This window comes from Tursiops truncatus, chromosome 8 (assembly GCF_011762595.2).
Source record: "Tursiops truncatus isolate mTurTru1 chromosome 8, mTurTru1.mat.Y, whole genome shotgun sequence".
Lineage (NCBI taxonomy): Eukaryota > Metazoa > Chordata > Mammalia > Artiodactyla > Delphinidae > Tursiops > Tursiops truncatus.
This window is the reverse complement of record NC_047041.1, coordinates 96,023,330-96,037,102: the sequence shown is the minus strand read 5'-3', so window position 1 is coordinate 96,037,102 and position 13,773 is coordinate 96,023,330. Positions and strand designations below refer to the sequence as shown.

At 42.0% G+C, this 13,773-nt stretch overlaps 1 protein-coding gene across 1 annotated transcript in view; it reads right to left on the bottom strand.

The window, feature by feature from the left end:
* PTPRJ (protein tyrosine phosphatase receptor type J) overlaps window positions 1–13,773 on the bottom strand; it is a 171,218-nt gene that overhangs the window by 35,587 nt on the left and 121,858 nt on the right. Inside the window, exons 6-8 of the mRNA XM_073808963.1 lie at window positions 10,675–10,941; window positions 7,834–8,085; window positions 319–576 (exon numbers count right to left, since the gene is read on the bottom strand). Coding sequence (XP_073665064.1) covers window positions 319–576; window positions 7,834–8,085; window positions 10,675–10,941 — 777 coding nt within the window. The remainder of the gene's footprint in view (window positions 1–318; window positions 577–7,833; window positions 8,086–10,674; window positions 10,942–13,773) is intronic.

The window sequence follows — 13,773 nt, the reverse complement described above, 5'->3', positions numbered from 1 at the left end:
TCCAATGCCAACATGACAGGGTGACCCTCCTCTAGTCTGTATTCCAGACTAGAGAATGAATAGTCATGTTTTCCATGCTTATGGGATCCCTTTCTGCTTCAGAAGACAATTCCAAGTTCACATGGCTCAGCGCCAAGTGCTCCAAGAGCACAGAAGAACATTTGCTGAGGCCCATGTTTTCAGCTTACACAGTTTCACATTCTACCTGGAGCCCAGAAACACAAGAGCCTCTTATTCCATCATTTAACCAATGCTTACTTCCCATCCTCCAAGTGAAAGGGAGAATACTCCCTTAGGAGGGTGTTTTAAGACACTTACGTGTGTACTGTGCAGTGGAGCTGGAGTTCCCCTGGGAATTGTTCATTTTTGGGAAGATTGTGATGTTATATAAGGTGCCCGGGATCAGGCCCCCGAGAGTGATTTCTTCATGAGAACTATTTGTTTGGTTAGAGCTGTGCTCAGACTGTATCACTACACAGTAGATGTACCCAGTAACATCGTCTGTATTCCGCCACTCCAACTGCATGTCGGTTGTGGTGACATTAACCACACGGATATCAACCACTGCACTGTTGTCTGGTCAGAGAAAAGGAAGAAAAAAGGAAGTCTATTAATGACCATCATAACGTCCAGCTTTATTCCAAAGAGTCTGACAAGAGAACTTGCTCTTTTGCCATCAAACCCCCAAATGAGTTCACACAGGGCAAACTCTAAAACTTAGGTGAGAAACACACACACTCAGTTCTTTCCAGAATTTTGGCTCTTCTGTAACACAGATGAACTTACCAGCTTATCCTATCGTTTTCTGGTCTTTTGCTTTTGTCATAGAGATGCCCCCTTCGGGGGTCTTCTGGGGTGGAAATCATGGCCAGTTTCTTGATCTGAGTGCTAGTGACCAGATGGGTATTGTTTGTGAAGATTCATCAAACTATGCACTTAGGATGTGTGTGCTTTCCAGTATGTGTACTAGATCTCAATAAGTAGGGTTTTTTTTAATCACTCCCTCAAAAGCAAACATCTTTCTATAACATAGACAGGCATACTGAAGAGCAAAACTGAAACAGAGTTGCCACGAAGTGGGAGCATCTGAGGCTGGAGTGACGAAGGGAAAAAGCACACATGCCCTCCACGCTCAGAGCTGGGAGTCAGAAGTGATATCACCCAATGAGTCCTCTGGGTTCTGTACTCAGATCATCTCACCTCTACACACTGAACCAGCTGCACTATGAATGCACAGATCCCAGAAACAACTGGATAACAGGACCTCTTTTCTGCCCTTGCTTACAAAACTTTTCTCTCTTTACCCAGTAACCAAGGTCACCTCTGAAGAGGCCAGTTGAGGAGATAGGGGACAAAAGAGGGGAACATTTTCACTGTAAAACCCTTTGTACTTTTTAAAATTTTGTACCACATGCATGTACTATCTGCTTAAAAATTAATTTTTAAGTAGGTTCTCCTTAAAGGGAGGTAACTGAGAATCTTCTTTCCCTACCACTGGATTCCTGATGTTAAAGGGATTCCACAGACAGAAGGCCATGAAAGGCAGCAGTTTTCTATAAACATAAAAATAGTAGAAATAACCTAAATATTCCATAAAAAGGGAAGGGCTATATATACATTGTGATCTGGCTATAAAATGAAATAGTCTGCAGCCACTAAAAACATGAAAACATAACAACTACAGGAGGGAAGTTATGATATATATGGAGTTAAAAGAAAAAGTTCAAATACAAAATAAAATAATTCATATAATAATTACAGTGATATCAACTAAATATATGACCATGGACACAGACAGAAAAGGAATTCAGTCGGGTTAGAAGAGTGGAGTTATTTTTGTTTCCCTGCCTTTTTGTGGTAGTAAAATACACACAACATAATATTTATCATTTTAACCATTTGTAAGTGTACAACTCAGTAGCATTAATACATTCACAATGTTGTGTCACCATCACCATCATCTGTACCCAAAACATTTCATCATCCCCAACACGAACTCTGTTCCCATGAAACAACCACCCTCATTCTTCCCTCCTCCCAGCCCCTCTCTTCTACCGTCTGTCTCTGTGAACATGCCTATTCTAGGCATCTCATGTAAGTGGATTCATACGGTAGTTGTCCTTCTATGTCCAGCTTTTTTCACTTAGCAGAATGTTTTCAAGATTTATCCACACTCTAGCATGTCTCAGTACTTCGTTCCTTTTTATGGCTACATAATATTCTATCATATGGATATACCACATCTTGTCTATCCATTCCTCTGTTGATGGACACTTGGTTGCCTCCACCTTTTAGCTATCGTGAATCATGCTCCTATGAACATTGGTGTAGAGATAACTGTTCAAGGCCCTGCTTTCAATTCCTTTGGAAATATATATACATGTAGGAGTGGAATTGCTGGGTCATACGGTATTTGTTTCCCTTTTTCAAAATTGCCTTTAATGCTGTTACATTTATTCTCCCCAATAATAATGAACATTGGTCAAGAATAGAATGGTAATGCCCTAAGAGTCTAGTGCCTTATTACAACTCTTCTTGATTTCCATTCAACCGGACAATTACAGGCAATAGTACAAGAGATGCCTTTTCCTTATGAATAGGCTTAAATTACTTTTGCAGCTGCACCATATCAAAGTACAGTCCACACTCTGGTTAAGACCTCAGTCTTCAAAGTCAGACAGAGGCCAGTTCACTACCTTGCCACCCTGGGCCAGTTACTTAAGTTCACAGAGTCCCCATTTCCTACTCTATAAAATAGAGATGATAATAGTCCCTACCTCATGGAGTTGTGTTCAAAATGTTTAAATACAGGATGACAGCCCAGCCATTTATAGACCCCTAGTACATTATGTTATTATTACATTAAATTCTGGCCGTTGGCAAGTCATACAATATCAAAGGGACCCCACAATGGTGATGCCTTTACCATTAGCAACATTCTCAAAAAGAAAGAAAAAAATATATGTTGATACTACGATCCTACCTCAAAAGCCTAATCTGAAATTCAGACTTGAAAAGGAATTACTGCACTTCATCTGAGGGATGCATTTTAGCAGTCCCCATATTTTGGAAGTAGATCTTCCTAGTAGCTATCAGTGCTTAACCCAACCAACAGAGTTGAAGAAACCTACACAAGGAGAATCTCAAGAGTCCAAATGACTTCACACGTGGCTCAAGGAATATCAGTCTCATTTCTTTATTCCTCCCTTCTGTGGAAAAGATTTCAATTCCCTGGCAATCAAAGATCAGGGAATACTGTATGTTTTCCAAGCTTTCCCAAAAATTTCATTTCAAATTTTAAAAACAATAATGAGCAATAGTTTTCATGAAATATTTTTATCAATATCAATAGGCCTCATAGAACTAACAAAACTACTGTATCACAATGTTGTTTATGAAAGACTATAAGTAATCTACCTGTCCAGCAATAGGGGAGTAGTTAAATATTTATAAACTTTAGGGTTTCAGGACCGCTTTATCTTCTTAAAACTTATTAAGGCTCTCAGAGAATTTTTATTTATTTAGGTTACATTTATGTATACTGTAATAGAAAATTTTTAATGGGGAAAATATTTAAAACATAAGAATACACAAGCATGCATTCCATTAGCCAACAGAAAAATGATCTCATCCCATGTCATAGAGCATCTAGAAAACTCCACTGTACACTCATCATGAGAGAATGAGAGTGAAGAAGCCAAATAGCATTCCAATATTATTATGATAATAATACCTCACAGGGCTTCCCTGGCGGTTCAGAATCTGCCTCCCAGTGCAGGCGACACAGGTTCGAGCCCTGGTCCGGGAAGATCCCACATGCCACGGAGCAACTAAGCCCGTGTGCCACAACTACTGAAGCCCATGTGCCTACAGTCCGTGCTCCGCAACAAGAGAAGCCACCGCAATGAGAAGCCCGCACACCGCAACAAAGAGTAGCCCCTGCTCACCACAACTAGAGAAAGCCCGCAAGCAGCAACAGAGACCCCACGCAGCCAAAAATAAATAAATAAAATAAATAAATTCTTAAAAATAATAATACCTTACAGACCCCCTTGAAAGAATCTAGGGGACTCCCAGAGATCCCTGGACCACACTTTGAGAACCACTGATATAACCAAGGGGTCAGCGAACTTTTTCCATATGGACCACAGAGTAAATATTTTAGGTTTTGCAGGCCATTTATTCTCTGTGGCAACTACTCATTTCTAGCACAAAAGAAGCCATAGACTTTATATAAAGAAATGAGCATGGTTGTGTTCCAATAAAACTTAATTCTCTATAAAAAAACAGGCAGTGGGCCAGATTTGGCCCATGGGCCATTTTTATCTGCTGACTCCTGATTTAGACAATGGAATGTCAGGCAGGTATTAAAATTATCCTGCAGAGAAGGAAAGAAATCATAAAGATCAAATCAGAAATAAATGAAAAAGAAATTAAGGAAACGATGGCAAAGATCAATAAAACTAAAAGCTGGTTCTTTGAGAAGATAAACAAAATTGATAAACCATTAGCCAGAGTCATCAAGAAAAGAAGGGAGAAGACGCAAATCAATAGAATTAGAAATGAAAAAGGAGAAGTAACAACTGACACTGCAGAAATACAAAGGATCATGAGAGATTACTACAAGGAGCTATATGCCAATAAAATGGACAACCTGGAAGAAATGGACAAATTCTTAGAAATGCACAACCTTCCGAGACTGAACCAGGAAGAAACAGAAAATATGAACAGACCAATCACAAGCACTGAAATTCAAACTGTGATTAAAAATCTTCCAACAAACAAAAGCCCAGGACCAGATGGCTTCACAGGCGAATGCCATTAAACATTTAGAGAAGAGCTAACACCTATCCTTCTCAAACTCTTCCAAAATATAGCAGAGGGAGGAACACTCCCAAACTCATTCTACGAGGCCACCATCACCCTGATCCCAAAACCAGACAAGGATGTCACAAAGAAAGAAAACTACAGGCCAATATCACTGATGAACATAGATGCAAAATCCTCAATGAAATACTAGCAAGAGTCCAACAGCACATTAAAAGGATCATACAACATGTTCAAGTGGGGTTTATTCCAGGAATGCAAGGATTCTTCAATATACACAAATCAGTCAACGTGATACACCATAATAACAACTGAAGGAGAAAACCCACATGATCATCTCAATAGATGCAGAGAAAGCTTTCGACAAAATCCAACACCGATTTATGATAAAAACCCTGCAGAAAGTAGGCATAGAGGGAACTTTCCTCAACATAATAAAGGCCATATATGACAAACCCACAGCCAACATTGTCCTCAATGGTGAAAAACTGAAAGCATTTCCACTAAGATCAGGAACAAGACTAGGTTGCCCACTCTCACCACTCTTATTCAACATAGTTTTGGAAGTCCTAGCCACAGCAATCAGAGAAGAAAAAGAAATAAAAGGAATTCAAATCAGAAAAGAAGAAGTAAAGCTGTCACTGTTTGCAGATGACATGATACTATACATAGAGAATCCTAAAGATGCTACCAGAAAACTACTAGAGCTAATCAATGAATTGGTAAAGTAGCAGGATATTAAATTAATGCACAGAAATCTCTTGCATTCCTATACACTAATGATGAAAAATCTGAAAGTGAAATTACAAATAGATGGAGAGATATACCATGTTCTTGGATTGGAAGAATCAACATTGTGAAAATGACTACTACCCAAAGCAATCTACAGATTCAACGCAATCCCTATCAAACTACCAATGGCATTTTTCACAGAACTAGAACAAAAAATTTCACAATTTGTATGGAAACACAAAAGACCCCAAATAGCCAAAGCAATCTTGAGAAAGAAAAACGGAGCTGGAGGAATCAGGCTCCCTGACTTCAGACAAAGCAACAGTAATCAAGACAGTATGGTACTGGCACAAAAACAGAAATATAGAGCAATGGAAAAGGATAGAAAGCCCAGAGATAAACCCACGCACATATGGTCGCCTTATCTTTGATAAAGGAGGCAAGAATATACAGTGGAGAAAAGACAGCCTCTTCAATAAGTGGTGCTGGGAAAACTGGACAGCTACATGTAAAAGAATGAAATTAGAACACTCCCTAACACCATACACAAAAATAAACTCAAAATGGATTAAAGACCTAAATGTAAGGCCAGACACTATCAAACTCTGAGAGGAAAACATAGGCAGAACACTCTATGACATAAATCACAGCAAGATCCTTTTTGACCCACCTCTTAGAGAAATGGAAATAAAAACAAAAATAAATAAATGGGACCTAATGCAACTTAAAAGGTTTTACACAGACAAGGAAACCATAAACAAGGAGAGAAGACAACCCTCAGAATGGAAGAAAATATTTGCAAATGAAGCAACTGACAAAGGATTAATCTCCAAAAGTTACAAGCAGCTCATGCAGCTCAGTATCAAAAAAACACACAACCCAATCCAAAAATGGGCAGAAGACCTGAATAGACATTTCTCCAAAAAAGATATACAGATTGCCAACAAACACACGAAAGGATGCTCAACATCACTAATCATTAGAGAAATGCAAATCAAAACTACAATGAGATATCACCTCACACCAGTCAGAATGGCCATCATCAAAAAATCTACAGACAATAATTGCTGGAGAGGGTGTGGAGAAAAGGGAACCCTCTTGCACTGTTGCTGGGAATGTAAATTGATACAGCCACTATGGAGAACAGTATGGAGGTTCCTTAAAAAACTAAAAATGGAACTACCATACGATCCAGCAATCCCACTACTGGGCATGTACCCTGAGAAAACCATAATTCAAGAAGAGTCAGGTACCAAAATGTTCATTGCAGCTCCATGTACAATAGCCAGGACATGGAAGCAACCTAAGTGTCCATCAACAGATGAATGGATAAAGAAGATGTGGCACGTATATACAATGGAATATTACTCAGCCATAAAAAGAAACAAAATTGAGTTATTTGTAGTGAGGTGGATAGACCTAGTTCCTGTCATACAGAGTGAAGTAAGTCAGAAAGAGAAAAACAAATACCGTATGCTAACACATATATATGAAATCTAAAAAAAAAAAAAAAAAAAAAAAATGGTCATGAAGAACCTAGGGGCAAGATGGGAACAATGACACAGACCTACAGAGAATGGACTTGAGGATACGGGGTGGGGGAAGGGTAACCTGGGACAAAGTGAGAGAGTGGCATGGACATATATACCCTACCAAACGTAAAACAGATAGCTAGTAGGAAACAGCCACATAGCACAGGGAGATCAGCTCGGTGCTTTGTGACCATCTAGAGGGGTGGGATAGGGAGGGTGGGAGGGAGGGAGACACAAGAGGGAAGAGATATGGGGACATATGTATAACTGATTCACTTTGTTATAAAGCAGAAATTAACACACCATTGTAAAGCAATTATACTCCAATGAAGATGTTTAATAAAGAAAAAAAAATTATCCTGCAGAAATATTTATGCTAATAGGGAAGAATAGTCATAATAAACTTGAAATGAAAAAAAGCAGATAACACATGTACAGGATTTTAATATTTGTTAAAATATATATACACATACACACCTTTCTATACCTTAAAATTCTAAAACATCACGCATCAAAAGCTATTAGTTATTATCTCTGGTTGTTGGTTTACATGTGATTTTTCTTTTTGCTTGTCTGTATTTTATATAATGAATATGCACTGCTGTCATTATAAACTTGTTAAAAAGTTTTTCTTAGATAATTAAAAGAAAAGCAATATTTGGAAAATTTGACATTTATAAATTATACTGATTTCCCTTAAGAAACATGACTGTTTCTCAGAAAATACAACCTATTTGCTTACCAGTTGTACCGTAAACTGTTTGGGAATCCCCTTTAGTCCCATCTGGTCCTTGTGGAAATATGTCAAAACGATACTCGGTTCCAGGGGATAAGTCACCAATGACAATACTTTGTTCGGTGGTTGTTTGATTTACTCCAACTTCATCCCGTGTGATATGTATCTCAAAGGAATTAGAGTCATTGCTATTCCATGCTAAGCCAATTTCCCTTGTGCTGACACTTGTCACTCGAAAGTCAGAAACTGGACAGGGGGCTGTGGGTAGAAAGTAAATGACTAGATTAAGAATCTATTTCTCCAGAAGACAAGGGTGACTGAACCTCACAAAATATTTACAATGAGATTAAACGTACACTTGGGACACCCAACCTCTCTTTTTCTCTTTTTTGTATTATCACCTACAACACAAGCCCCTCAGAAACTCATGTTTCTAACCAACAAGAGAACACTTGGCCACAGGAGTGCAGAAACTGGTGTTTAAGTTGTACAAAGTCATTCAAAGGAAATGAGAAGAGGCGTAAATTCTCATGGGTCAAGGGCTCAGGCACTGGAGGACCTTGGCCACTGCTGGCTGCCTATGTTGTATACATTACTTAGCCTTCCAGAGTCTCTGTTTAAGGAAGTGCAGCAGAGGCTGCTGTTGACCCCCAAAATCCATTCCCCCCTCCGTTTTCCTTAATCATACACCCCCAGATTCGTAGCAGTGTACATGGCTATTGGAAAGAAAAACTACATTTCCCAGCCTCCCTTGCTACTAGGCTAAGTTCTGGCCAATGGGATGTGAGTATAAGGACCATATGGCTCCCAAGAAGCATCCTTAAAGGATGGAGCGTTACCTTTTATCCTTCCTCCTTCTTGTAACTGGAATGTGGATGTGATGCCTGCAGCTCAGGCTGCCTGGCTCTAGGACCAACAATGTGGCAGTGGCTGCAGCTTCCTGATGCCAGGATGGCGGCTCAGTACATTCCTGGAGCCAACAACTACAGCCAGGGCTGCTGACAGTGACACAGTTGGGGACTCCCTGGATGGGGAGTTCTGCACCCTTAGGCTGGGAGTCATTTCTGGATCCCAGCCTAGAGCTGCACCCCACATGTTATGAGTTGAATTGTGTCCCCCCAAAATTCATATGTTGAAGTCCTAACCATCAGTACCTCAGAATCTGACTATATTTGGAGGTAGGATTTTTAAAGAGGTGATTAAGGTAAAATGAGGCCATTAAGGTGGGCCCTAATCCAATCCATTATGACTAGTATCCTTATTAGATTAGAGGGAACTATATTCAATATCCTGTGATAAACCATAATGGAAAAGAATATGAAAAAGAATATATTTATGTATAACTAAATCACTTTGCTGTACAGCAGAAATTAAACACAACATTGTAAATCAACTATACTTCAATAAAATTTTAAAAAAAGAGAGATTAGGACACAGACATGCACAGACCAAAGGAGAATCACGTGAAGACACAGGGAGAAGCCGGCCATTACAAAGCCAGGAAGGGAGGTCTCAGAAGAAACCAAGCCTGAATCACCTGATCTCAGACTTCTTGCCTCCAGAACTGTGAGAGAGTCGATTTCTATTGTTTAAGCCTCCCAATCTGCCGTACTTTTATGGCAGTCCTAGCAAACTAACACACCAGCACTTCCAATGATTCTATAAACCCTCAGTTCCCAAGGTAAGATCCTCTTCAGCTTAACATAGCTCATGGTTTCTGTTTCTTGCAACTGAGCGGTAGCTAACCATCCCATCCTACCTAGCATTGGGCTTCTTTTATAATGAGAGAGAAATAAACTCCTGTCTTGGATACTTGGGGAATTTGTTACTCACAACGAACCTGATCCTAACTAATAGAGAGATTAAACAGTAAAAAAAAAAGTAAAAGGTGAAGAAAAGAAAAGCAGATTTCATTTACTCCAAAGACCCAGTCAGAAGACGTTTGTAAGAATGCCTAAGGTGTGCTTCTTGGAAAGCAACAGACACTCGAATAAAGTATTCCGGTGGGATGAGCCCTGGATCCAGAGCCAGGCACCCCTGGGTCCAAGTCCCTGCCCTGCTGCTTACCAGCTCTGTGGTCTTGGGCAAACACTTCAGCTGTGCTGAGCTATAGTCTTTTCATCTGTAAGACAGGGATCCTAACACCTACCGTGAAGACCACTACAATACATGTAAAGCTCGTGGCGCAGTGCAATACCGATATTACTATATTATTACATTACTACTCTACTGGCACGCCATTATTGTTTCAATTATTGGACCGTCCTTGGAACAGAATGGTTTTTATCTGCTGCCTAACGTCTTGTCTTGAAGAGACAGCTGGATCAGAAGAAAGAAAAGACAAGACATAGCTGTGTCCTATTTCCTTATAACGTCAGCATCCAAAGGACAAAGGGACATGAATAACCAGGTTCTTTTTGTCTCCATGTATCAACTTGCTCCCTGTCGCTAGCACACTAGAATGGCTGTCACCAGCACAGGCTGGAGCTGAGACAGCCCAGCTGTCTGATCCCACCTCTGACACTCACAAGGTTTGACACCTGTCCATAGCATCTCTCTCGGCCTTGGCTTCCTCATCCATAAAATGAGGCCAGTGCCATGTCACAGATTTGTGAACATTAAATGAGACCGTGCAAGGAGAGCCCGTCACGCGACGCTGGGCGTGTGGGCAGGGTCAATCAGTGGTCACCGTCATAAGATCACACATCCTGAAGGTGGTAAGAGTCCCTGTGGACCCACAAGGTGAGCTGTGCTTTCCTCAAGGGCAGGAACACAATTTGTCTTGTATCTGCGCCTGGTGCATAGCAGGCAGGCAAGAAAGGTTAGCAAAGCAATGAGTGGACTCACGGGTGTACACCTGGAGAAAGCCTGGTATGCCCGCAGAACCGTTGTCAGGGAAAGGCCACACTGTGATGTTGTATAACGTGCTCGAGTTGAGTGGGGTGATGACGGCACGAGTCTCATGGACAGTGAGATTGAAGGGATCTGTCTCGCCAGCAACCTGTATCTTGTAGGTATAGACAGAAGATGGCTCATTCTCATTGATTTTCCAGGTCAGGGTCAAGCTTGTGGCACTGATGTTCACAACTTCGATGTCAAACACCTGACTGGAATCTGCAAAGACACAAGAGGAGTTAACAACCACCAGAATGGCCAAGGCAGACAGAAAGAGACAGAGAGAGGGAGAGATGCTGTCATCAAGGAACGTCATCTAATCTAAGAAACACTCTTAGCGATTCTTCCTTCCTACTCTACACCATTTAACGCAACATACCTGAGTGTAGGGCGGTCCCAGCAAAAGTCAGGCAGCATCTTCAGTGAAGAAAACAACCTGGCCAATCGCAACTGCATAGTTACTCTACGCTCTTCTTGTGAGCTGACGCTTAGAGATGCGACAGACTCCTCAAACAACAACATGGACTCTACACATGCCCCCCTAGGTGCTGGGTGACCCCAAAAGGTCTCAAGCATGCACCCATCCAAGAATGAACACTATACTCTACATGATCAAGTAAAGGTCACAGACTTCCACGTGAGGCAGGTCTGGGTTCCAAGGTCAGTTCTACTTGAACAGGCAGGTGGATCGTAGGAAAATCACCGAGCTCAGTTTCCTCATCTATAAAGTCAGGATAATAATCCTAACTCAACAAAAGGTAACACAAGAGGGCTAGTTATTCACCACTTGCCCACCCCACTGTCCCAATCCACCCTCTGTCCTTCTCCTGCCTGCTCTGTGCCCCGGGGAGGCTGAGCCCTGTACCTTGCATCACTGGGGCACGGGTTGGGGGTAGAGACTCTGCCAGGTGGCCTGGGACCAGGTTCCACCAGTGAGCGATAGGGGCACGCTACTGGGGGGCTGGAGGAGAAAGCAGCTGGGAGTCTTTCTCCTCACTGCCTCCTGCTCTAGGTCACCTGTTCTGACATAGCTGTGTCCTCCAGGGCCCCAGCCCTCGCTCGGCTCCAGAAACACCATCTCCTCCCCCTTACTCTTCAGCTTTGGACGTAATTTCCTATCATGACTAGTCTCAGGCGTCTCAACATCCTCTGATGGTGTCCTTAACTCCATTCCACCTAATTAGTCACTTGAAAAGTGCCTGGTACCACACATGTATGTGTATCTGTGTGTATGTGTGTGTGTGTGTACACATGAGTACACACACACATATACATACACACACAACATAGAGAGGGTTAAGGCTATAATATAATTATTATAGTAGTATATATTATATAATATTATTATCATTTATTAAGCACTAGGACAGTCAACACCAACCAGACTTTGTGTATATCCACATGACCAAAAGCCAAAAATGCAATCACTATTACTTTAATTCCACTCAAATCACTTTAAAAAGCAGAGAACCCCAGGTCCACACCAATCCACAGGCCGCTTTTAGCAGGATCAGGCAAAAAGGCCCTCCTCTGGATGGCTCTGCCCCGGGGTGTGTGGCTTGGTGAAAGACCCAGAGACGAGATTCCAGCCCCACTCACCTCCCTGCACAAGCATCTTGTATGTAGGACAGCCCCACCACTGTCAATGGCACCCCTGGAGGAGTCCCTTCCCCCCACTCCTCCCCCAGCCAAAAATTGCCCCCAGGTGTCCTATAGCACATCCTCCCAGCCCCTCCAAAAGAGAGAGCAGCTCTCAAGACACACATATACCATCTCTCTAGGAAATGAATCAACCCCTCCAGAATCATCAGAGTCCCTGAGACGTTACCTAGTCCCAGTGCCTCTCCACTTTCGTACCTCAGCGTCCATCATCTGCACTTTCACTCATGACGTTGCCTCAGCTGACACATCCTCCGCTTCCTCTCCATTTATCCAAATCCTATCCTCCCTTCAAAGAAAGTTCAGATCCTCCCTGTAGAAGAGGCCTTCCTTTGGGATTTAATATTAAAATCAGGCTCCAGCCTTCCCATGTCCACAGCACTTAGTGGGCAACTATAGTGCACAGTGACCATGGGCTGCCTGTGCAGCACCCAAGTCCCTCTTCCCCTTGTAGGAAGGAAGTGCCTATCACCCATGTGGAAGCTGGAGGGACAGCGGCTCCCTTCCCCAGCACAGCCATCTAGAAAGCAACAGGACACCGTCTCCACCCTAGGATCCTGAGAGACTGTCACCAGCTCCAGCATGGACCAGCCCCCTAGAGTTCCCTGGATGCTCGACTGTTTTCTGTCCTTGGTCCTCCAGCCTCCATCCTTACTCCCTCCATTCTATGGATCTATGACAGCCTTTCAGAACACATATATTTTGGGGGTTTGTTTGTTTGTTTGTTTTAATTTTTATTGGAGTATATCTGACTTACAAATATGATGGTGGTGTTAGCTTCTACTGTACAGAAAAGAGACTGTCATATATAGAATAGAGATATCGTTGCATAAGATAACCCGAGTCGGTCTGTGTTGCCTGCAAGCAAGCCCCCAACAGCTGCAAGGCTACAGCATTTGTTCCTGAACCCACAGAGCCTGACCGTGTGCTTTCCCATATATGTTTGCCTTGATTCCCCATCTATACTGCAATTCCCTGAGGGCAGGAACCATTCTTTACCCCCTCATCAGCACCAATCCAAAAAGTCTCTAAAACTGTTCAATTTACAGAGTGGCAGTGCGGACAAATCATAGGTAGAAAGAAGCAACGTGCATGTCAGCAAGTATCACAGGAAGGTCAGCATGCCTTCCAAGTTCAGGCCAAAAAAGGAAACTCATTTTCTTCTCTCAAGGGGAAAATACTTAACCAACATGGACAAAATGAATATCAAGTTACAAGAGAAAAACATGCCAGTTTGTCTCGTTGGCCAGCATGCAGAGCTATGAAAGAAAGAATGAGGTAGCCCGTAGCATCTGCACATGGTAGCTGTGCAAGGAAATGAGCAGCTACGCCGTAATGAGCTCAAGGAAAGGAGGGTCTTGGCCACAGAGTTAAGAAGAAACTCACTGGATC